The sequence below is a fragment of the Aspergillus aculeatus genome (assembly GCF_001890905.1).
Source record: "Aspergillus aculeatus ATCC 16872 unplaced genomic scaffold ASPACscaffold_21, whole genome shotgun sequence".
NCBI lineage: Eukaryota > Fungi > Ascomycota > Eurotiomycetes > Eurotiales > Aspergillaceae > Aspergillus > Aspergillus aculeatus.
The window spans coordinates 461,668-481,993 of NW_017962996.1; the positions used below are offsets into that span (position 1 = coordinate 461,668).

The following is a 20,326-nucleotide window of genomic DNA, read 5'->3' on the forward strand; positions in this document are numbered from 1 at the left end:
CATAAAACAGCTCTCCCTTTCATCAAACGAGAAAAAGTACTGTACATGTGTACATATTGCCTACTCACTCATCCTGCTCCTCGCATCCAATCATTCCATTAGTCAAATCTAGTGAGACAAAAAACAGCCAACTTATCAACCAACCAACGCACCCACCCCTCCCCCCCCCTGCTACGGTAGACTCCCTTTCGATCCATTGATGACGCCCGCCGCCCGGTGGCTGTCCGTGCACCTCCGACGAACGGTTCATCAACCAGTACGGCCATTCCTCCCACCCAGAAAGATGTCCCTATCCAGCTTCACAATCCCTCGCAACCTCGACCTCGACCTCGACCTCTATCATCACAGTGCGTCATCGTCCTCCGAAACCGTCCCCGTCTCGTCCACAGCAGACCTGAGCCGCGATGCTCTGCTGCGCTTCCCCGCCTTTCGCATCTGGCTCAGCACCCTGCAGCGGTCGTTGAGCCGGCAACACCAACAACAACCACAGTCTCCCCACGAGTTCTCCCCAGACCCGTACGTCCTTCGCGGAATCAATATCCAGGCGGTCGACTATTTTGGCGGTGGGCGGTTGGGCTTTGTCAAGCTGAAAGCAGAGGTCTCGAATGGGAGCGGCGAGACACTTCCGGGGAGCGTCTTCCTACGCGGGGGCAGTGTGGGGATGCTGGTATGGTTTGCTTTCTTACTTTCTTTCTTTCATCGTTCTACTACCGCATCTCAAAAATGAGGGAACTAATTCGCTATACGTCGAAAACTAACTCATAGCTCATCCTCCAACCCGACGACGTCCCTCCATCCAATGAAGAAGAAAAGCGCGTCATCTTGACCATCCAGCCTCGAATCCCGGCCGGATCGCTGGCCTTCACGGAGATTCCCGCCGGCATGTTGGATGACAGTGGGTCTTTTGCGGGAGGCGCGGCCAAAGAGATCCAGGAGGAGACAGGGCTGACCATCCCGGAAGAGGAGCTGATCGATTTGACGGCGTTGGCCTTGGAGCCGGGCGCCGCCGGGCCAGACGAAGAGGAGATGGGGGGAGAGTCGCTGCAGAAGGCCGTGTATCCTTCGGCGGGCGGCAGTGACGAGTTCATCCCTTTGTTTCTGTGCCAGAAGCGCATGCCGCGTAAGGAGATCGAGAATCTGCAGGGTAGGCTGACCGGACTACGGCTGCACGGAGAGAAGATTACGCTGAAAGTGGTGCCATTAAAGGATCTATGGAAGGAAGGTGCGCGCGATGGGAAGACCCTTGCCGCATGGGCGCTGTACAGGGGACTCAAAGAGGAAGGGAAACTCTAGAAGTCTAGAACCACGGCAGCAGATGCCATCTCTCTGCGTGCTAAAAAGGAGGGGGGCCGTCATCTCGTTGACGCACCCTCGAGGGCTTCGTAACGTCGGGGCGTAGACCATCTGTAAATCCGAAGCCTTTCTCTTACAACAACTACCTTAAAGCTTAAACCTCTTCGCAAGTTCGATCCCCTCCGCTATCGTGCCCACGCGGGCATCAATAGCATAACCCTCGCGCTCGAGCCTCTTCAGCTCGTCAAAGAGCGTCGACAAGGGCACTGTGAAGCACTCGATGAACTCATTATCCTCCAGCTCCGGCTTGGGGTTCTGATTCTCAGGCAAGGACATATCCACCCGGACATGGACCATGTTCAGGTTAGTATTGCAGAACCCAGGATCTAGTTTTTGAAAGAAGAAAGGTTCAGCATCAGCCATTACCACCGCGAGAGCGCCGTCGCATTCCATTTTCTCAATACCCGAATGGAATCCCCCACCCCCCCGCAGAAAACAAAAGAGCGAAAACTCACCATTGAACATGACACTACTTGTTTGCTCCGCCACACCCACATACCCAGTCTCTTCCTTGAGTTCCCGGACGGCGCACTCCTCCACCGTCTCACCTGCATCGATCAATCCGGCTGGAACCTCAATGACGACTTTGTCGATCGGAGGCCGGTATTGCTTCTGCAGGAGCAGCTCTGGACCGGTCTCCTTGTTGAGGATGGTCACGATCCCAACGCCATCAATCTCACAGGTCTCCGGGCGAGTCTGGAACCACCCGTCAGCGATGTCATAGTCTGATAGGGTATCATCTTTTGGGGAGAAGAGGGTCCGGATGGAACTCACCGTTCTTTCGGAAGATTCCCAGGTGCGCTCGACGCCGTTAGGGTCGGAGTAGGTAGTTTTGACCAGTCGGGCCCATTTGGCTTCTGAGGGGTCCTACGGAGAGGTGATGCTATTTTTAGTGGGGGAAGCTGGGCTGGACGGGCTTGATCGGAATGATACATATGAGACATGGTGAGTGTGTTTGTGTCACCGAGAGAGCTGAGTTGTCTGGGCTTTGTTGCTGGGGAAGGGCGCGGGAGGGGGGGGAGAGGTTGGTTAACCTTACCAATGGACCTCTAGAAATAATCTTAGATTGCGCGTTCTTGGACATGGTGTTGACGAATTGGTATGTGTGGCAAACGCTATAACTGTGTGGGTACGAGGATGCAATTGAGCTTGAAACAAATCAATGGCTGATCTATGATATCTACTGAACGGAGATAGTGTTGTGAGGCTGGCTGACGTCGATCCAAGAGGGGCAGCTCGGCCCGGCAACTGGACTGGGAAGAGGGGCACTTGCCTAATACGGTAGCCAGGGCTAACCCTTGTCTTATCTTTATCTTCTTTCATAGAGAGCTACTCAAGAGACAACAACAGGATAGGATTCGAGGAATCAAGTTCAGCACATGTCCTGGGGTTCACACTTCAGTGGTCGAGTCTACTGTACATCCGATCATGAGCAATGCAATGCTTAAGCAGGCGAGAGAGGGTTGCCACGAACCATTCCGCCTCAAATCTACTCGTCCTAAGGCGTGAAACAACCTTGAAGCACTACAAACTCACGACCAACTTGGTTCCACTCACCCCTCTTCCAAGTCTATCCAAACCTCGCGCAACAGCCTCCCACCCCTTTCCTATAATCTCAACGCGCACGGGAATCTTATACTTCCCCCCAGCCAACAACTCCCCCAGCCGTGGCATGGCCACCGCGCCGCCTTTGACTTCGAAGATCTGTCTCGCATTCACAGGAACTGACTGGACCCCCTCCGGAACATCGACCGCAGTCCCCGTGACAACATGCGCATAAACCTTGGGACCGTCGGGGTTCAACGAAGTCAAGACCTCCGGCTCACTCGCCGCCGCCTCCACAATATCGAGGATGGCATCGACCCCGCCGCCGCCCACAGTCGCCGCCCGAATGACCGCGGGCTCACTCGCCGCCGCGCGCTCAAAGCACCTCGTGGCCCCCAGCGCCTCCAGTCGCGCATGATGCGAAGCCGCGCTGGTCGTCAAGATGGTTGCCGACGGCAGCGCCGTCCGAAGCAGCTGGACGGCCGCCGCGCCCGTCGCCGAACTGGCCCCGAGGACCAGGATCGAGCGCAGAGAGCTTGGTGTGCCCTCGGGGTCCAGGTGAGGGAGCGGGACGCGCAGGCCAACACTGACAGCCGCGGCAGCGGTCAAGTAGCATAGACTAGATGCTCGCTCGGGCGCGCGCGCCCCCAAGAGTCAGTCAGCGGTACACTTGTCTCACATATCTCAGCAATCTGTCCAACATGAGGGAAAGCCTTACGGAAGCGAGGCCGCTTCTTCAAAGGTGAGGCCAGCAGGCTTCTTGGCCACTAACGCGGCGCCCACGGTCACGACCTCCTGGAATGCTCCGCCGCTCAGACCCCCGGGCGTGCAGGGGACGAGGACCTCGTCGCCGGGCCGGAGGCCCTGAACTGATGCACCGACTGCGTCCACGATGCCGGCGGCGTCGATTCCGAGGACTGTGGGCCAGGTGGGGATCAGAGTGCCGTGGTCGCGGTTCTTGACGTCCAGTGGGTTCAGGGCCACGGCTTTAGTTCGGACACAGACTTCTTCCGGGCCTGGGGTGGGATGTGGCGCTAGGGCTTGGACAAAGGAGCCTCCTTTCTGGAGGAGCTGATACTGAATTGCGGTCTTCTGGGCCATTGCTGCTTCTGTGTCGATGTGTCAAGAGCAGGAAAGCTAGGCTTGACGGACAGCAACAAGTATAGTTAATTGTCTCTTCTCATATCCATGCTTCGGTATTCCAGAATACTTATAGTGAGTACTCTGGGGTAAATCCGAGTTGATACTGCCCATCACACCCCGACGGGGTTAACCATGGAGTTAACAACGGACTTAGAGCCTGCAGTCCTCACAAAGCAGCATCTCATGATCCGGGAATCGAAGATGCTGGCTGATCAGTCATGAGAAAGTTCTCCGTCAGCACATTCGGTATCTCTAAGCTCCGTCGATCCGGTCTTCCGAAGCTTGGTGTTCCCGGATGCCATCCGGATGCCGGAGATAGGGCCGGAACAGAAACGATTCCAATCCATTTCCTGCTCTAGGGTTTTCGGCTGGGTGACTAGTAGATAGCCGGTGTAGATGATAGCCTGCGTGTGGAGTCAGCGGGAAATCCGCGTGGGGTCTGCTCGTAGTTACACTCCAGATGCTATGTATAGCATCGTGAGGTTGTCGCAGGGTGCGTTTTCCAGTAAAAGCATTCGTGCTCGGATCGTTCACTCGTCACTTGATTCTGTGGCGGAGAATTCGCTTTTCTATCATTAGCTGCCTTCCATAAAAGCCAGAAGAGGGAACACTTGGACTCGAACATCTTTGTAGACTATAAGGTCAAAGGACCAAAGTGGATGCATAGGTGCGGGAGACTTGGAAAATATGTATGCGGGATCAGAACTCCGGACTTGTGGTTGGACCTACAATTCTAATGCAGTCTTCCCTAACATGAGAATTAATTGTACAAAAACTGAAGCTCATAAAGCATCATGATTGACCAATAATGCGCGTATCTTGGGAGTACTCACAGTGCAGACTGAGTTCAGGTATGCTAGCATCCAATAATGCAGTGCTTACCCGGGGAGCGAGGACCCAACTCCGACCGGACCGAGTGGATCCCTTCGATCCTGGAATGCTTATTTCCTACCTGGTAGTACCCCATAGTACATCTCATCCAATACCGCATTCCTGAATGCAATAATCGACCGTGACCCAAAGCAGTAAAAGGATTCGGAAACAAGGCCGAAATTCTGCTTCTAGATCATGGATATTAGTCCAAGAACAAAAATAAATGTGCTTTGGGTTGTAATGCTGGGATGCTGATTGGATTGGACTTCTGTCCGAACGGAGCGGTTCCATACCTTGACCCCCCTAATCAGGGTACCAGCTGAGCCTGGGATCTGTTGTACTGTCCAGTACCCACTATTGCAATCATGATATTCGGACAACAGTCCGAGAGGACTGAAGTATATCGCATCGAAGGCCGAGATTGTTGGGATGGGAGTATAGATCCCTGTAGCAGGATGAGAGGGTATAAAAGCCTGGATGGACTCGACGATGTCGTGGGGAACTGAGACATCTAGCATCGTAGCATAATCAACACAGCTTGCAGGCTTAACATGACGATGGCTATTTTCAAAGCCGGCCGCGGCACAGCGACGGCTTACGGGCGGTGTATACCTTCATCAACACGCTCAAAGCCTGTATACTCGTCTGTCCCACCGACCCATCCCACCCTTTTGCTGCACCCTGACCTGCGCATGAGCTGACATCTGCTTCGGATTCCACCAGACGGCGTGCCTTCTCCTCCTCACGAACTCACCACCATGACAACCACAACCTGAACCGCGAATCGTCGAAGATCACCCAGCCGAAATCCCAAGGCGCCTCCCAAGCCATGCTCTACGCGACCGGCCTCACACCCGATGACATGCACAAGCCGCAGGTGGGCATCTCGTCCGTCTGGTTCGAGGGGAATCCCTGCAACATGCACCTCCTCTCGCTGTCTGAGCTCGTGCGGGACTCCGTCGCCCGCGCCAACCTGGTCCCCATGCGCTTTAACTCCATCGGCGCCTCGGATGGCATCAGCATGGGCACCGCGGGGATGCGGTACAGCCTGCAGAGCCGGGAGATTATCGCGGACGGGATCGAGACGGTGATGCACGCGCAGTGGTACGACGCCAACATCTCGCTGCCGGGGTGCGACAAGAACATGCCGGGCGTGCTCATGGCCATGGGGCGGGTCAACCGGCCCAGTCTGATGGTGTATGGCGGGAGCATCAAGCCCGGGTGCAGTGCGGGAGGCCAGAAGCTGGATTTGGTCAGTGCGTTTCAATCCTACGGGCAGTACATCACGGGGCAGATCGATGAGACGCAGCGGATGGACATCATCCGGAATGCGTGTCCCGGGGCTGGGGCGTGCGGGGGCATGTATACGGCGAATACGCTGGCCACGGCGATCGAGACGCTGGGTATGACGGTGCCAGGCAGTAGTAGCACGCCAGCGGTAGACCCACGGAAGCGGGCGGAGTGTGAAGGGGTGGGTGAGACGATCCGGAACCTGCTCAAGGAGGACATTCGGCCCCGGGATATCATGACGCGACAGGCCTTTGAGAATGCCATGATCGTGGTGAATATCCTCGGCGGGAGCACGAATGCCGTCCTTCATCTTATTGCAATGGCGGATGCCGTGGGCATCAAGTTGACCATCGACGACTTCCAAGCCGTCTCGGACAAGACGCCCTTCCTGGCCGACTTGAAACCTTCGGGCCAATATGTGATGCACGACTTGTACAAGATCGGTGGCACGCCGGCCCTGCTCAAGTTATTGCTGAAGGAAGGGCTTATTGACGGCGAGGGGATCACGGTGACAGGCAAGACGATGCGCGAGAACGTCAATGCCTGGCCGGATTTCCCGTCCGATCAGCCGATCATTCGTCCGCTCAGCAATCCCATCAAGCCTACGGGCCATCTGCAGATCCTGCGAGGATCGCTCGCACCCGGCGGGTCGGTGGGCAAGATTACCGGCAAAGAAGGGCTGCGGTTCGAGGGTGCAGCCAGGTGCTTTGACTACGAAGATGCGTTCATTGAGGCATTGGAGCGTGGAGAGATCAAGAAGGGTGAGAAAACCGTGGTCATCATTCGGTATGAGGGGCCCAAGGGCGGGCCTGGCATGCCAGAGATGCTCAAGCCTAGCTCTGCTATCATGGGCGCAGGCTTGGGTCAAGACGTTGCCTTACTCACCGATGGGAGGTTTTCGGGCGGTAGCCACGGATTTCTGATCGGGCATGTCGTGCCAGAAGCGATGGAAGGGGGTCCGATTGCGCTCGTCAAAGATGGCGATCGTATTGTGATCGATGCGGAGAAGAAAGTGGTTGACCTGGAGATCCCATCGGAGGAGTTGGAGCGGAGGAGGAAGGAGTGGAAGGCGCCGAAACCGAGAGCAGCGAAAGGCACCTTGGCTAAATATGCCAAACTTGTTAGCGATGCGAGCCATGGCTGTGTGACTGATGGGCCTATATAGCAGTTGTAATCAAGTTCGGGAGAATTGTATAACACTTTTGATTATTATCTAAATTGGAGGCGAAGATGTATGTGTTAGATGGAAGAAGCGTGATTACGAGGTAGAGGGAGATAGCGGTAACTCAGAGGTGGCTCGAGCAATACAAGAACTGTAAGAACACTGCGTGTCTGGGACAAGTCTTCTCTGTATTACCGATGGGCTCAAGTCTATCGAACCTCTGTATAACTGTAGAGGGAACATGCTGTGGCACGAAAACCGACCATCACCGTCCATAAGACAGAGAACAAACACCTCATTTGCTGCGACAAGCCTTTCGTCGGCCAAGAACTGAAGAAAGCATGGTTGAATTCGTAAAGGGGGAATATGAAAATACAATGCTTTCGCTATCATAACATCATGTCAAGGCCCAGGATTATACTGGATACCGAGTGAATCGCAACAGCAATTCGTCTAGGCACGCTCAATCTGAGCCAAGCAGTCCTCAAACTCACTCCAATCCTTCATGATCACCTTGACACCAAGGTCAGTGAGAACCTTGGCCATCTCCTGCTGCTTCGAATCACCGTTGTAGCTGCCAACATAGCCAATGACTGGGATGCCGGCGCGGATGGCGCTCAGGGAGCCCGACTTGCTGTCCTCAATAGCGACGACCTCCCCGGGCTTCTTGTTTCGCTCCTTGAGAGCGTGCAGGTAGATGGCGGGATCGGGCTTGGAAGTCGGGGTGGGGAGAGAAGTGGCCGCGCTGTACACCGCATCCTCTTCGAAGAACTTGTCCTGTCCGACCTTCTTGATGGAGGCCTTGACACGACGCAGCGCGGACGACGACACCACGGCGAGACCATACTTCTTGGACTCGGACAGCTTCTCCAGCTCGGGCATGACCCCGACGCAGGGCTCGGCCTTGGCTTCCAGCTTGGCAATCACGCGGTTCTCCTCCTCCTTCACGTAACCCTCCAGCTCCTCCTTGGTCATCTCGAACTTGTACTTGGCCTGCAGGGAGACCATCATGCCGCGGAAGTTCTGACCGACGAAGTCCTGGATGAGCTGGTCACCGGTGTACCGGTCCGAGATGTTGTGCTTCTCCAGGATCTCATTGGCGAGGTCGGCGCAGGCTTCAAAGGCCAATTCCTCCGAGAGGACGAGGGTGTTGTCGCAATCGAAGAAGATTTCGGTGATCTGCATGCAGCGCGATATGATCAGCAAATGAGCAACATGACAACTGTCCATGGCAGCGGGGTAGCACTAACCTGAGGCATGATGGGCAGTGAGGGTCGATGTAGAAATATGTAAAGTCTTTTATGAAGCTTAGAAAGTGGAGGGTGAAGATGGAATGGAGGGGGAAGTGAAAAGGCGGGGAGACCGTTTAGAGTGGTGGCTGACTACCTGAAAACAAAAAGCTAAGAACAAACAACACGCGGGGCATCTACATTGTTTAAATAAGGGAAGGGGGAAGAGTACATCGTAAGCGGGTGAGTCTTTTCAATGTTTACCAGCCTCTCCCCCACTACGTCGTACTAATTCAAGGCACACCAATGTTTTTCTTCTGGATGAATGACAATTGCCATGGCGGAAAGCAGGCGTTGAAGCGGGGAGTGAGATCATAGCCTCTTCCAAACAATCCACAACCAGCCTGCTTTGGGTAACGCTCGGATGCCCCTCCGCTTACCCCATCCAGGAATAGTTTTCCCGGCCCCGGATGGAAGACCACAGAATCACTTCAGTACAACCATGAGATTCTATCAACCCATGATGTACATGAATGTATGGTTTTGACCATATCAATTGTAAACAGAGCTCCTCCTTGAACCCTCTCCCGACACACTTTCGGACTGAATAACTACGGAACTACTGTTTGCTGCCCGTCTACAATCAAAATCGCGCAGAGCCTGCGCATCATGCCGTTTGGCCTACAAGTCACCCGGTGCTCTCATGCAAACGGTACTAAGCCGGACAAACACACCCACTAGGTGACTATTCAAGTTTAAAATTTGGAAACTCGGAGTACAGTATTCCATTTTCTAGCACTGGGCCATTATATGCGCATGGACGAGTATCCCTCATTGCCAAGCATGGGGGTTCCAATATCAGCTCATGTTATGCTATCACTCCTGTTGTGCTGAGCCTGGACACGCTGCTCTCAGCGTTAGCATGGGCCATGGTACCGTCCGAGGTACACTACATTCAAAGTCGTGCCCACCGCCAATAGCAGTGTCCAGCAGTGTCCAGGTTGGTTTGTCTCATGCTGCCGTCCTTCTCCGATGCTTTGAGCAGCGATCATCCTGGCGGCGTGCTAGCAACAAACAATGCTGCGCATAGGTACAGTCCAGTCCAAATGGGCTAAGTAACCGCCCACTCCCTACTATGTACTCCACGCGCGTGTCCGGTTTAGAGTTTGGTGCCCTTCGTGCAGGCTGCTCAGTGGCCTGTTTGAAGCGCAGATGCAGCGATCCTAGTAGCCTTGCTTGCATGACAGCCCCCCCTCATTGTCACCATCACGTTGAAGACTGACGGATGCTTCCCTTTCGCCGAACCAGGCTGGAAACCTGTTTCACTAGTCATTCTCTCTATGGACCCCCTCTCTTGCAAATCCGACTGCTGTCCCCAGAGCCAATCTAAATCCGATCTCGAGGCATGACCTCCGCTTGCTACCCTGGTCTGGTGGCCGTGTCTTTCCGTGCCGCAGATCAGCAGCCTTTTAAGTCTCGGGGCCCGATCAGCATACGGCTGCCAGTCTTTGTGATCTCTATTAAATTCGGCGCCCGTGCGATTTCGCATGATGCATCCTGCGCAGCCTACTTCTCGATCGATTAAAAGCTTTCATCATGCAGGTGGGAGATCATGGGTAACATCAGTAACAAATCGTAACAGTTATTATCTTGCAGAGGGTCTCTAAGCCTAGGCACGGGTATTCATCATGATATATACTGCAAATCTACTCGTTCTCCACGGCCTCAACGATGGCACCGCCGCTGCCCTGGTCGAGACCATCCAGGACGTTCATATCCTCCTTGCTGATCTCGAAATCGAACACATCGGCGTTCGAAGCGATGCGTTCGGGGGTCTCTGACTTGGGTAGAGGAACCCATTCCTTCTGCAGTGCGTAGCGGATCAACACCTGCTGGGTGGACTTGTTGTACTTCTGAGCCAGCTCGACTAGCGTGGGATCGTTGGCCTTGTAGTTGCGCACAATCGGGCAATAGGATTCGACGATAATCCCGTTCTTCTTGCAGTAGGCATCGATCTCGCGCTGTTGACACCAGGGGTGGAGCTGTGTAAGAGAATGTCTCGCGTCAGTAAAGAGTGCTTTTGTTTCTGTCAAAGTACCCCTGCGCACTGCAACCCCCAGGGAATCGCGACTCACCTCAATCTGGTTGACGTGCGGCGGCCACACTTTGGCAAATGACTTCAACTCCTCGATGTGCTTCACGCCAAAATTGCTGACGCCGATGGCCTTGGTCTTGCCCTCCTCCAGCAGCCGCTCCAGGGCCTGCCACAGCTCCTTCCGACCGGCCGAACCGGACTTGGAGCTGTGGATCAAGAACAGATCGACGTATCCATCCTTGCCTCCGATCTTCTCCACGCTGGCCACCAGTTTCTCGTAGGTGGCCTCGGGCGACCCGGCGGGGCTGAGGATCTTGGTGGTGACGAACACGTCGCTGCGGGCCAGGCCCGAGGCGCGCAGAGCGTCGCCGACCTCCTTCTCGTTACCGTAGAACTGCGCGGTGTCAATGTGTCGGTACCCGGCCTCCAGGGCGTGGGCGGTGGAGGTGACGCATTTGTCGGCGTGAGAACGGTAGACGCCGAAGCCGAGGCGGGGTATCTGGACGGAGGAATTGGGGAGGGGCAGGAGATCAGTGATGGTGTATTTGGGTGACATTGTTGTGAGGGTTGCTTCGAGGTATTTTCCGTGGGAAAAGCAATTCGAGAGAACTGTGAATGCTAGACGTTCTTATGTTATCTTGGGATGATTATGAATCAGATAAGCGTCCAAAAGGGGGGTGAGAGAACGAGATGGAAGAGAAAGAAAGAGCTGTATGGAGGCGAGTGAATGTTTTCCGCCGCGGGCCCCATTCGACCCGGATGATATCATCACGCCGGGCGGGCGCTAGCCCCGTTTCTGCGATGGTATCATCCTCACTCCAGCCGACCCATCCACATCCTTCGCTTCATTATTCGAGTGGTGCATTATTCTGCCTCAATGGCATGCTACATCGCAGGAAGAGTACTCCCGTTGACAAACCTTCAACGGTCTCCCTCGACTGGACCACACTTGCTTAGGACTTAGGTGATATATCGACTTTTTGGCCTTCCCCATCCCTCTCTTGCAGCCACAGAATATCTGAAGCCAAGGAGAGCAACCTCTGCGGTACAGTACCTTGCCTATCGTGCGGTTGCGATACTCAGACAATGTTTTGGCACAGTAAAGTCAGATTCCGATTGGGAAGAGCCTATGAATCATGGCAGGGCGTAGTGGGCTATAGTGGGCGACTTTTATATGAGGGTGAGTCTGAATGGCAAGGCAATTGACACCCTCAAAGGGCTCCATTGCCTCTACGCTCATCGACGTCTAAAGATCAACGCAGTTCACGGTAATGGTAGCCGTCTTTGGGCCGTAGTTAGTGACTTATATGATCAGGTGTAGGTAGACAATGCTCCAGGGATGATCTACATTGCCGCACCCTCTGAAACCCATAAGGCATGCACTAGCAATGGAAAATAAACATCCCAAGACAGCTCAAAGAGGATCAGGCCGCAGAATCCAGCCCTCTCGAGTGGAACAAGTCGTTGACTAGGGGTGGGTCGGCAAGAGCGAAGATTCCGATCAGCGTTTCGGACAAAGCCATTGCCAGAAACCCGATGCTGAGAATGTACTGTGTAGGATCCTGTATGAGTAGATATATGGATGCGCGGATGAACAAAGAGTATGTCCACAGTACTTTATGAAGAGGTACTTTCTTTTGATCTGCGCCCAACCAACCTATCTATTGGACAAATTGGAGAAATCTGGATGGGACAGAGAGTCGGTTGGTAGGTAGGTAGGTAGGTAATCAAATCTGGCGCCGTAAAGTGTTGTGATGCTAAAAACAGAAACATGAAGAATGTCGAATTTGCCGGCAACCAACCAGAATGATTAATTAAGAGCTGTCAATGGCGAGTCATGAGGATTTGCCCAGTAGATGTTGAATTGTCCACTGTACTTACCTATGTAGGCTTTAGTATCTTATTCCCCTGGATCTGCCTGATGCTACCTGACCTGGCTGTGATACACTCAAAATCATGTACGGTACTGTAGAATGTCTGGTTCAACCGGTAGCAGCCGACTGGTTCCAGGTTACTTTTCAACCCACTGGTTGCTGTGGGGGTGAAAGAAGAGGGGGAGAAAGAAAGAGGGGAGAAGAGAGGGGCGAAGAGAGAAGGTTGACATTGAATGCCACCAAAGCAACACCTGCCAGTCAGCCCCTTTATCTGCTTCCGAGTACTCGGAGCTGTAACTCCATCTGTTCTGATTGTACCTAACGTCCTATCTCTCTTTTTTGTTTTCCCCCATCCAACGGGCTGCCTGATTCTTTTACTCTTTTACTCTTTAAACCTCCTGCATCCCAACCACACTCCAACTACCGACAAAACGAACCACTGGCGAATCGTGTGTTACAACGCACACTTCTAATCTTTTAGTGCTGCGGGCCTGAAGATCCTGCCTTGCCTCTTCCATTTAAGTCACTTGCATTGTCAGAAGCGCCCCATCTGCCCGAGTCTCCGTCCACCGGCAACAGAAAGCAACAGCCGCCGCTCGCTCAGTCCGTGCTTCTCATCTGCAAAAAAACCGCCCTTCTCCGCCCACGCCCTGGATGATTACTTCCCTCTACAGCATTCACCATGTTGGCGGTTGAGAAACACTGGATTAATGTACAGCAGAAGACTTTTACAAAATGGTGTGTTGATCCCCTGTTCAAAGCTGTTGGGTGGCATAGCACGTTTGGGAGATACCCCACCAACTTCAGATCGGGCACTGCTATCTACCTCGACTGACTGGGTTCCTTTGTTTACTTGCACTCTACCCAGCCCACCGAAGTCGCATGAACTGACACCACACCTTCCCCTAGGCTCAACGACAAGTTGAAAGTCCGAAGAATCTTTATCGATGATCTAGTCGTCGACCTCTCCGATGGCGTGAGTTTACCGATCTATACCTATCCCGATGCCGCGCGGAGAGCCCCCGAAACCAGCACCACTAGAAAATCAGAGGAGAGTCGTATTGTTGACACCGTTTCTTGTGGAATCTCTTTAGGTCATCCTTATCCATCTACTCGAAATTCTCGGCGGAGAATCGCTCGGCCGCTACGCTTCGAAGCCTAAGCTCCGTGTGCAGAAATTCGAAAATGTCAACAAGAGTCTTGACTTCATCAAAGGACGGAGGATTCAGATGACCAATATCGGCGCCGAAGATGTTGTGGACGGCAATAGAAAGATCGTGCTGGGTCTGATCTGGACTTTGATTCTTCGATTCACTATCAGTGACATCAATGCGGAGGGTATGACCGCAAAGGCGGGTCTCCTTCTGTGGTGTCAGCGCAAGACAGCTTGCTACGAAGGGGTGCAAGTCCGTGATTTCTCTACCAGCTGGAACGATGGGTTGGCCTTCTGTGCGCTTTTGGACATCCACCGCCCGGATCTGATCGACTTCGATGCCCTGGATAAGAAGGACCACCGCGGAAACATGAAGCTCGCTTTTGACATTGCTTCCAATGAAATCGGGATCCCTGATCTGCTTGATGTTGACGACGTTTGCGATGTTGCGAAACCGGACGAAAAGTCGCTCATGACGTATATCGCCTACTGGTTCCACGCCTTCTCGCAATTGGAACGGGTTGAGAATGCCGGACGTCGGGTCGAGAAGTTCATCAACAACATGCACGGTGCCTGGGAGATGCAGAACTCTTACGAGCGGAGGATGAAGGAGCTGCTGCGGTTGATTGCCGCGCAACGCGAAGCGTGGAAGACAGCGTCCTTCGAGGGTACGTACAAGGATGCGAAAGAGCAGGCTCACCAATTCTCTCTGTACAAGAGAAACCAGAAGCGCCAATGGGTGGCCGAAAAGTCGGATCTTGCGGCTCTTCTGGGAAACATCAAGACTAAACTCAGCACTTATCGTCTCAAACCATACGAACCTCCAGCTGAGCTTAGTCTGGAGGTTTGCGATGAGCAATGGGAGGGTTTGACCCGCGACGAGCACGAGCGTAGCCAACTCATCAACGAAACGATCCGAGATATCAAGAATGCGCTCCGTCGTTCGTTCGCGGACAAGGCAAACGACTTCGCATTGACACTTAAGACGCTGTCCCTGGCTATATCTGGTCTTGATGGCGATGTAGAAGACCAACTAGCCCATGTCAAGAGACTCAATGATAACCTTCCTCCCCTCGACGCATTCCTAGATACTATCGCGGCTTTGGACGAACAGTGTGCGGAAGCCAACATTGAAGAAAACGATTGGACGACATACACCCTAGATGAGCTTTCCTACGAGTTGAGTTTGGTCAAATCGAGCATCTCCAAGAAGCTGGCTTTCCTCGACAACCAACTCGTCGCCCGCAACATGACCAACCTGACCCCCATCCAGTTGGAGGAGTTCGAGTCGGTCTTTAGACATTTCGATCGCGACTCATCGAATACACTTCTTGAGCTCGAGTTCTCCGCTGCACTTGCAAGTCTGGGACTTGTGTACGACGAGGAGGAGATGCATCAGGTTTACCTTGAGACATGTGGCCCAGCTCGGTTAGCTCAAAATGCCGGTGTCAGCTTCGAGCAATTCATCCATTTCATGGTCAGCGTGGTGGAAGATCAGAATTCCGCCGAGCAGGTCTTGCAGAGTTTCCGAGAAGTCGCAGATGGCAAGGTATGTACTACTAATTCCCCTTCGTGACTCCTCTCCTAGTATAGTTCAGATGAGACTAATGATCCGCAGCCATACGTGACCGAAATTGATTTGCGACACTCCCTTATCCCCGACGAGGTCATTGATCACCTTGTACAGACAATGCCACCACATCAAGGCCCCGACTTGCAGGAGGATCGCGATCTCCCCAAATATGACTACATCAGCTTCATGGGCAAGATGATGGAGTACAATGAGACCCAATCGAACACACCTGCCAATGGTGAAAGCTAATGACTACTTGACCATTCTTCCATCATCCCCTCTCCTTTTTCTTTTATTGCATGATTGGCTGCATTGCACATCCGGTGTTCCTCTGTTTCGCTTTCCTTTTTCCATATCCATATCATCTGCCGGACATTGCTGTTAAAGGTTGCGATTGGTGTTATCTGGAGCACAAAAAAGAGGGTCCTCTTCAAGGTTCGTTGTCATTCCAGATATGTACGATTCTTTCTCTGTGTGGGTAGAAGTAGTGTTTCTCAAGAACGTGAATAGAAAGAATGTAATTGTTGCAATCCTGCACTTATGAAAGGTGGAAGATCACGTGTACGCACAGGGGGGTTCTGGTCCGGGCGGTCTGGCATGTGTGGACAAACGTCCCGGCCTGGATCCAATCCCGGGCTGCAGCTTCCGCCGTCCCTTCTTCGCCTTCCCAAGTTCTCTTATTCATCCTCCATTGACTTGAATCCTCAATCGTTCCGCAGTGCAGGCGCTGTTATTCCCTGCATTTCATCAGTGCACTCTTCTTTTCGCCTCTCGCAGAAGACCCTTTTGTCTCCGACAGCTTTCAGAATGGATCGTAGTCTCGACGAGATCATCGCCGAGCGCCCTGTGAGTTCCCCGGAATCAACTTCACCACCATACGGACTCTGGCCTGGAGCACTGTCCACTTCATCTGGCACTCTGCTAACGGATTATTGCCCAATCTATAGCAAAAACAGCAACCTCAGGATCGTGGTCGCCGTCCTCCTCAAGGCCGTCCTTCTCAAGGCCGTCGCCGTGATGGCGTAAGAAAGGTATGACCGTGTTGCTTCATGGCTCTCCGGCCAACGCCTCGCAATCTGGACCCCTTCCTAACGACATGACTGAATAGGTCCTTCCTCCTTGTCTCCTTCCGAACTCTACTCGCGAATCATGATAAGCAATATCCGCTGGCCTCGTAGCACCGTCTCGCACAGACACACGGCCATGCATCGCTGCAGAAAAAAAAGATGATGGAGCTGTGTTTACACGAGTATATACTGTGACTTTCGAGCTGACCTTGTCTCTCTATTTCGACCACAACAGTCTTACAGAGAAGATCGCCCCGACTTGGATCTGTAACTGCACCCCTTCCCCTGGCTGCGACGGCCACCATCAACTGACCAGGGTAACCTGTTTGCTAACCTTTTGTCTTCACATCTGTAGCGATTGGGTTCATGACAAATACGAAGACGACAGAGATGGTGCGTTTTGACCTTCGACTAGTCCTTAACCCTCCTCCTCTTCCTCCTGCAACTATCTCAGCAATCGACACGACATGCTAGTGTTACATGGCCGAAAGCAATTCTTAACTCAAATCCTTCAGCCCGCCCGTCCCGTGCCTCTCGACGCCCGCGCGGTGACCGTTACTCTCCCGAGCACGAACAGTATGATCCACATTATCATTATAGCATGCACTCCGATTGACCTTTGACGATAGCGCATCTACCGGAGCCAAGCTTCGTGTCGAGAATATCCACTATGATATCAACGAGACTGACCTGGAGGTAAGATGCCTTTGCAGACATTTTTTCGCCCTCGCCTGTGCATGTCTAATTCGAGCTTCTGTCTCTCCTCTAAAGGATCTTTTCACCCGCATCGGACCTATCAGCAATGTTTCCCTCGTCTACGACCGGGCCGGCCGCTCTGAGGGCGTTGCCTTTGTAACCTACAACCGTGTCAGCGACGCGCGCACAGCCATTAGCGAATTTGACGGTGCCAACGCTAAGGGTCAGCCGATCCGGTTGACACTCATTGGCAGTGGTGGCAGCGGCGGAAGACGGGACCGCAACCCTTTTGACAACGTGGAACGTCCCAAGGGTAGTCTATTCGACCGTGTGGAGCGCCCCCGCGATCGCAACGCTCGCAGTCTGAGCCCTGGCAGCAGAAGCGGTAGCCCTGACGGCAACTCCCGGCGTCGTCGCGGTCGTCGTGGCGCTGGTGGTGCCGGTGGTGGTGGTTACCGCCGCAGCGACGTCACCAAGCCGCCTCCCGAGCACATCGACAGATACGTTCCTGGCCAAAGATCTCCCGCCCGCAGACCTGCCAATGGTGGCGGTGGTGGTGGTGGTAGACGTCAGCAGGGCGAGCGCGATACCCGCGGTGGGGAGGGCCGTCGCACGGCCAACGGTCGACCCCGCAAGACCCAGGAGGAACTTGACGCCGAGATGGACGACTACTGGGGTGGTGCGGCGAACGCCGGTGCTGGCGCGGCCGACAACCTGACGGTTCCGGATGAGCCGCAGCAGATTGCTCCTGCCTCTGCGGCGGCAGCTGGAGACGATGACATTGACATGATCGAGTAAAGCGTCAACTTTGGAAAACAAATCTGCGAGTTTACAGGGTTAGGTTGTGCAAGGGAAGGCGTTGAGTGATGATCTCGATGTTTTTGTGGTATTGAATTGGAAGAAAGGATCTTGGTGTTTTTTTACCGGACACGATTCCAAGAAACCGAATTATCATCTAGAAAGATTGAAACCCTACTACTCCATGATCCAGTTGACGAAACGCTACTCTATCCAGAAGTAAATAGGTAGATCCATGGTTATTTTCAGTGAGAGCCGCAACTAGGATATAATAGTTCTAGGCAAGACAAGACAAGACAACTAATGGTATGTGGACAAACCCCCCTCCCACTTTTCAAAAAAGCGAAAGCTTTCCTTCCTCGTGAAAGGTGTGCCGTGTGTGTCTCTTTGTGTATGTGTAAGCGTGTGTGTGCGTGCGTTGTCTGTGAAGATAAGGTAATATCATATCTTCCTCTTTCCCATGTTGCCCAATCACCCATTGACCATGGTCTTGTAAAGACGAGAGAGTCCTTGATCATGATGCTGCATGCTGCTGCTGCTGCTGCTGCTGATGTTGATGATCATGTTACCAGCATCATGCCCCCTTGTCTGCTTGCTAGCATATCGACTTGCTTTTTTCTCTTGTCCGGTTTGCTCAGAAAACCCGCCGTCTAGGTAAAAGGCTAGGCTAGGAATCTAGAACTAGAAAATACTAGACACTGCCAAGACTAGATTTATTGGGGGCGAGTGGGTTGGGGGTTCATCACCGCCAAAGACCGTAGGGTTCCCTGCATGCTTTCCAGAGTTTGATGGTTCCATCTTCGCTTCCGGTGCCGTAGAGCTTGCCATCGGGCGAGAAGCTTACGGACCAGATGGGGCCGTGGTGGCCTTTTTGGACTTCTGAATGGGGGTACTAGGTTAGGATTGGACTTTTCTTCAGGAGGTTGGATGAAATAACAAGGAGAAGGGACAAGGGTGAAGGCAGTCACGTACCGAGTTCTTCTCCGGTGAGCAGGTCATACACCCGAGCCCAAGTATCATCGGCACTGCCGGTGACCAGGCGACTGGTTTCGTTGTTGACGGCCGCGCTGGCGACCTCGTATCGGAAGTCCATCTTCTTGAGGAGGCGGCCGGGGTTGAGGCCGTCGAAGAGGTAGACGGACTTGCCGGCGGCGACGGTCAGGATGCCCGCGTCGTTGGGCCGCACGGCCAGGGTGTTGAGTTCGCAGCTGCCGATGGGCCCGTTGACCGTGTACTCGACCACAGGGTGGCGGGAGCGGAGGTCCCACCACCGGATCTTGCGGTCCTCCGCTGCCGTGGTGAGGATGTTGTAGTCTTGGTTCCAGACGATGGATTTGATGGTGCCGCCGTGCACGCCGGGTCCGATCTCGTAGCTCGTCACGGTGGATGGCTGCGTGCCCTCGGCGGGGGTGGAGGGGCCCGTGGCGAGCGTTGGCGACGAGCCGTTGCTGCCACCGCCGCCGCCGCTGCTGCTACTGCTGCGCGTGAGGTCGAAAATCCGCAGCTTCTTCTCGTAACCGCCCGTGGCTAGGACGCGGGGCGAGGGCTGCATGGGGAATGCTACGGCTCGGCAAATGTGCGAGTGCTGGAGCGTGTGCAGGCATTCGCCCGTGTGAGTATCCCATACTTTGCTGTGGGGTGAAGGTTAGTTCCAGAGCTGGCTGGCTTCGTACGGTTGCGCGGGTTGGGAACCTACGCGGAGAAGTCGGCCGCGGCAGTTGCGGCGATGGTGGCGTCAGTGGAGAGACGTGCCTGCCAGACTGCGCCTTTATGACCCAGGAAGGTTCCAATCCTGAATTGATGATTATTAGTCTGAGGGTCAAGGGCTTTGGTTCTAGATGTGGAAGTTGAACGAACCAGTCACCAGTAATACCATCGCGCAGCATGGGATTGTTATCTGTGCGGGTGAATTAGCGTGCCAACCTTCATGAGGGTCCGCGGCGGCGGCGCAGCGTAGCGTACCTTTGCATGCGGAGATGAGGTAGTACTGGTCATCCTCAACTGTGGAGGAGAAGTTGATGTGCGGCACAGGACGGGAATGTCCATGGCATGTCAATGGCACAACTTTGGGAATATCTATATATGAGGTGTTAGTCATGAGCAACGGTGCAAAGAGAGAGATGAAGACCTCGAGACTCACCAGCGGCCATTTTGAGCTTTTCTATCTGGGGTTTCTGTATAACAAGATCTTTGGATGATTTGATGTCGCGATCAGTTGCGGGCGGCCGTTAACGTCAAGCAATGATTGTCTTCAACAGCAGATATACAAGCTGTTTGAACAGGGATACAATCGGAGAACCGAGATCACGGATTTAAGCAAAAGATGAGGGAGATGAGTGGATGTAGAAATACAAAAGGAAAATCGTCGATCTCGTCAAGTCATCAATTGGCCCAAATAGTGGGGGGTGGAGTGGGAAGCTCTAAGAATGGGTTGGAGAAGTTGAGGGGATGAGGTCGAACTGTACAATCGCACAC

General features: G+C 53.6%; 9 protein-coding genes across 9 annotated transcripts; 4 read left to right on the forward strand and 5 right to left on the reverse strand.

Moving 5' to 3' along the window:
- Positions 1 to 283: 283 nt before the first annotated feature.
- ASPACDRAFT_55338 (putative NUDIX family hydrolase) lies at positions 284 to 1,293 on the forward strand (the record flags this gene model as incomplete). The annotated part of the gene is made up of 2 exons (XM_020202981.1): positions 284 to 667; positions 766 to 1,293. The coding sequence occupies 2 exons, from the start codon at positions 284 to 286 to the stop codon at positions 1,291 to 1,293; spliced, it is 912 nt and encodes a 303-aa protein (XP_020051660.1).
- Positions 1,294 to 1,440: 147 nt separating this feature from the next.
- Positions 1,441 to 2,437, reverse strand: ASPACDRAFT_36582 (MutT/nudix family protein; the record flags this gene model as incomplete). The annotated part of the gene is made up of 4 exons (XM_020200223.1): positions 1,441 to 1,679; positions 1,809 to 2,049; positions 2,128 to 2,220; positions 2,393 to 2,437. The coding sequence occupies 4 exons, from the start codon at positions 2,435 to 2,437 to the stop codon at positions 1,441 to 1,443; spliced, it is 618 nt and encodes a 205-aa protein (XP_020051661.1).
- Positions 2,438 to 2,877: 440 nt separating this feature from the next.
- ASPACDRAFT_36764 (zinc-binding alcohol dehydrogenase family protein) lies at positions 2,878 to 3,999 on the reverse strand (the record flags this gene model as incomplete). Its single annotated transcript, XM_020200238.1, has 2 exons — positions 2,878 to 3,517; positions 3,617 to 3,999. 2 exons carry the CDS (start codon positions 3,997 to 3,999, stop codon positions 2,878 to 2,880), a joined length of 1,023 nt encoding a protein of 340 aa, XP_020051662.1.
- A 1,651-nt stretch (positions 4,000 to 5,650) lies between these two features.
- Positions 5,651 to 7,391, forward strand: ASPACDRAFT_82167 (dihydroxy-acid dehydratase). The gene has a single exon (XM_020206038.1). It carries the CDS (start codon positions 5,744 to 5,746, stop codon positions 7,367 to 7,369), a length of 1,626 nt encoding a protein of 541 aa, XP_020051663.1. The 5' UTR covers positions 5,651 to 5,743; the 3' UTR covers positions 7,370 to 7,391.
- A 115-nt stretch (positions 7,392 to 7,506) lies between these two features.
- On the reverse strand, positions 7,507 to 8,708 carry ASPACDRAFT_82168 (HAD family hydrolase). Its single transcript, XM_020206039.1, has 2 exons — positions 8,617 to 8,708; positions 7,507 to 8,545 (listed from the first exon to the last, which is right to left on the reverse strand). The coding sequence occupies exons 1-2, from the start codon at positions 8,623 to 8,625 to the stop codon at positions 7,820 to 7,822; spliced, it is 735 nt and encodes a 244-aa protein (XP_020051664.1). The 5' UTR covers positions 8,626 to 8,708; the 3' UTR covers positions 7,507 to 7,819.
- A 1,501-nt stretch (positions 8,709 to 10,209) lies between these two features.
- Positions 10,210 to 11,261, reverse strand: ASPACDRAFT_82169 (aldo/keto reductase family protein). Its single transcript, XM_020206040.1, has 2 exons — positions 10,731 to 11,261; positions 10,210 to 10,637 (listed from the first exon to the last, which is right to left on the reverse strand). Exons 1-2 carry the CDS (start codon positions 11,244 to 11,246, stop codon positions 10,302 to 10,304), a joined length of 852 nt encoding a protein of 283 aa, XP_020051665.1. The 5' UTR covers positions 11,247 to 11,261; the 3' UTR covers positions 10,210 to 10,301.
- Positions 11,262 to 13,018: 1,757 nt separating this feature from the next.
- On the forward strand, positions 13,019 to 15,769 carry ASPACDRAFT_82170 (alpha-actinin, sarcomeric (f-actin cross linking protein)). The gene is made up of 4 exons (XM_020206041.1): positions 13,019 to 13,302; positions 13,474 to 13,540; positions 13,659 to 15,266; positions 15,336 to 15,769. The coding sequence occupies exons 1-4, from the start codon at positions 13,247 to 13,249 to the stop codon at positions 15,537 to 15,539; spliced, it is 1,935 nt and encodes a 644-aa protein (XP_020051666.1). The 5' UTR covers positions 13,019 to 13,246; the 3' UTR covers positions 15,540 to 15,769.
- A 200-nt stretch (positions 15,770 to 15,969) lies between these two features.
- ASPACDRAFT_82172 (putative RNA binding protein) lies at positions 15,970 to 18,042 on the forward strand. Its single transcript, XM_020206042.1, has 7 exons — positions 15,970 to 16,136; positions 16,238 to 16,321; positions 16,593 to 16,624; positions 16,713 to 16,750; positions 16,873 to 16,933; positions 16,987 to 17,053; positions 17,129 to 18,042. Exons 1-7 carry the CDS (start codon positions 16,098 to 16,100, stop codon positions 17,849 to 17,851), a joined length of 1,044 nt encoding a protein of 347 aa, XP_020051667.1. The 5' UTR covers positions 15,970 to 16,097; the 3' UTR covers positions 17,852 to 18,042.
- Positions 18,043 to 18,593: 551 nt separating this feature from the next.
- ASPACDRAFT_48076 (WD40 repeat domain-containing protein) lies at positions 18,594 to 20,001 on the reverse strand (the record flags this gene model as incomplete). Its single annotated transcript, XM_020202058.1, has 6 exons — positions 18,594 to 18,730; positions 18,824 to 19,482; positions 19,548 to 19,643; positions 19,709 to 19,748; positions 19,814 to 19,927; positions 19,992 to 20,001. The coding sequence occupies 6 exons, from the start codon at positions 19,999 to 20,001 to the stop codon at positions 18,594 to 18,596; spliced, it is 1,056 nt and encodes a 351-aa protein (XP_020051668.1).
- Positions 20,002 to 20,326: the final 325 nt, after the last annotated feature.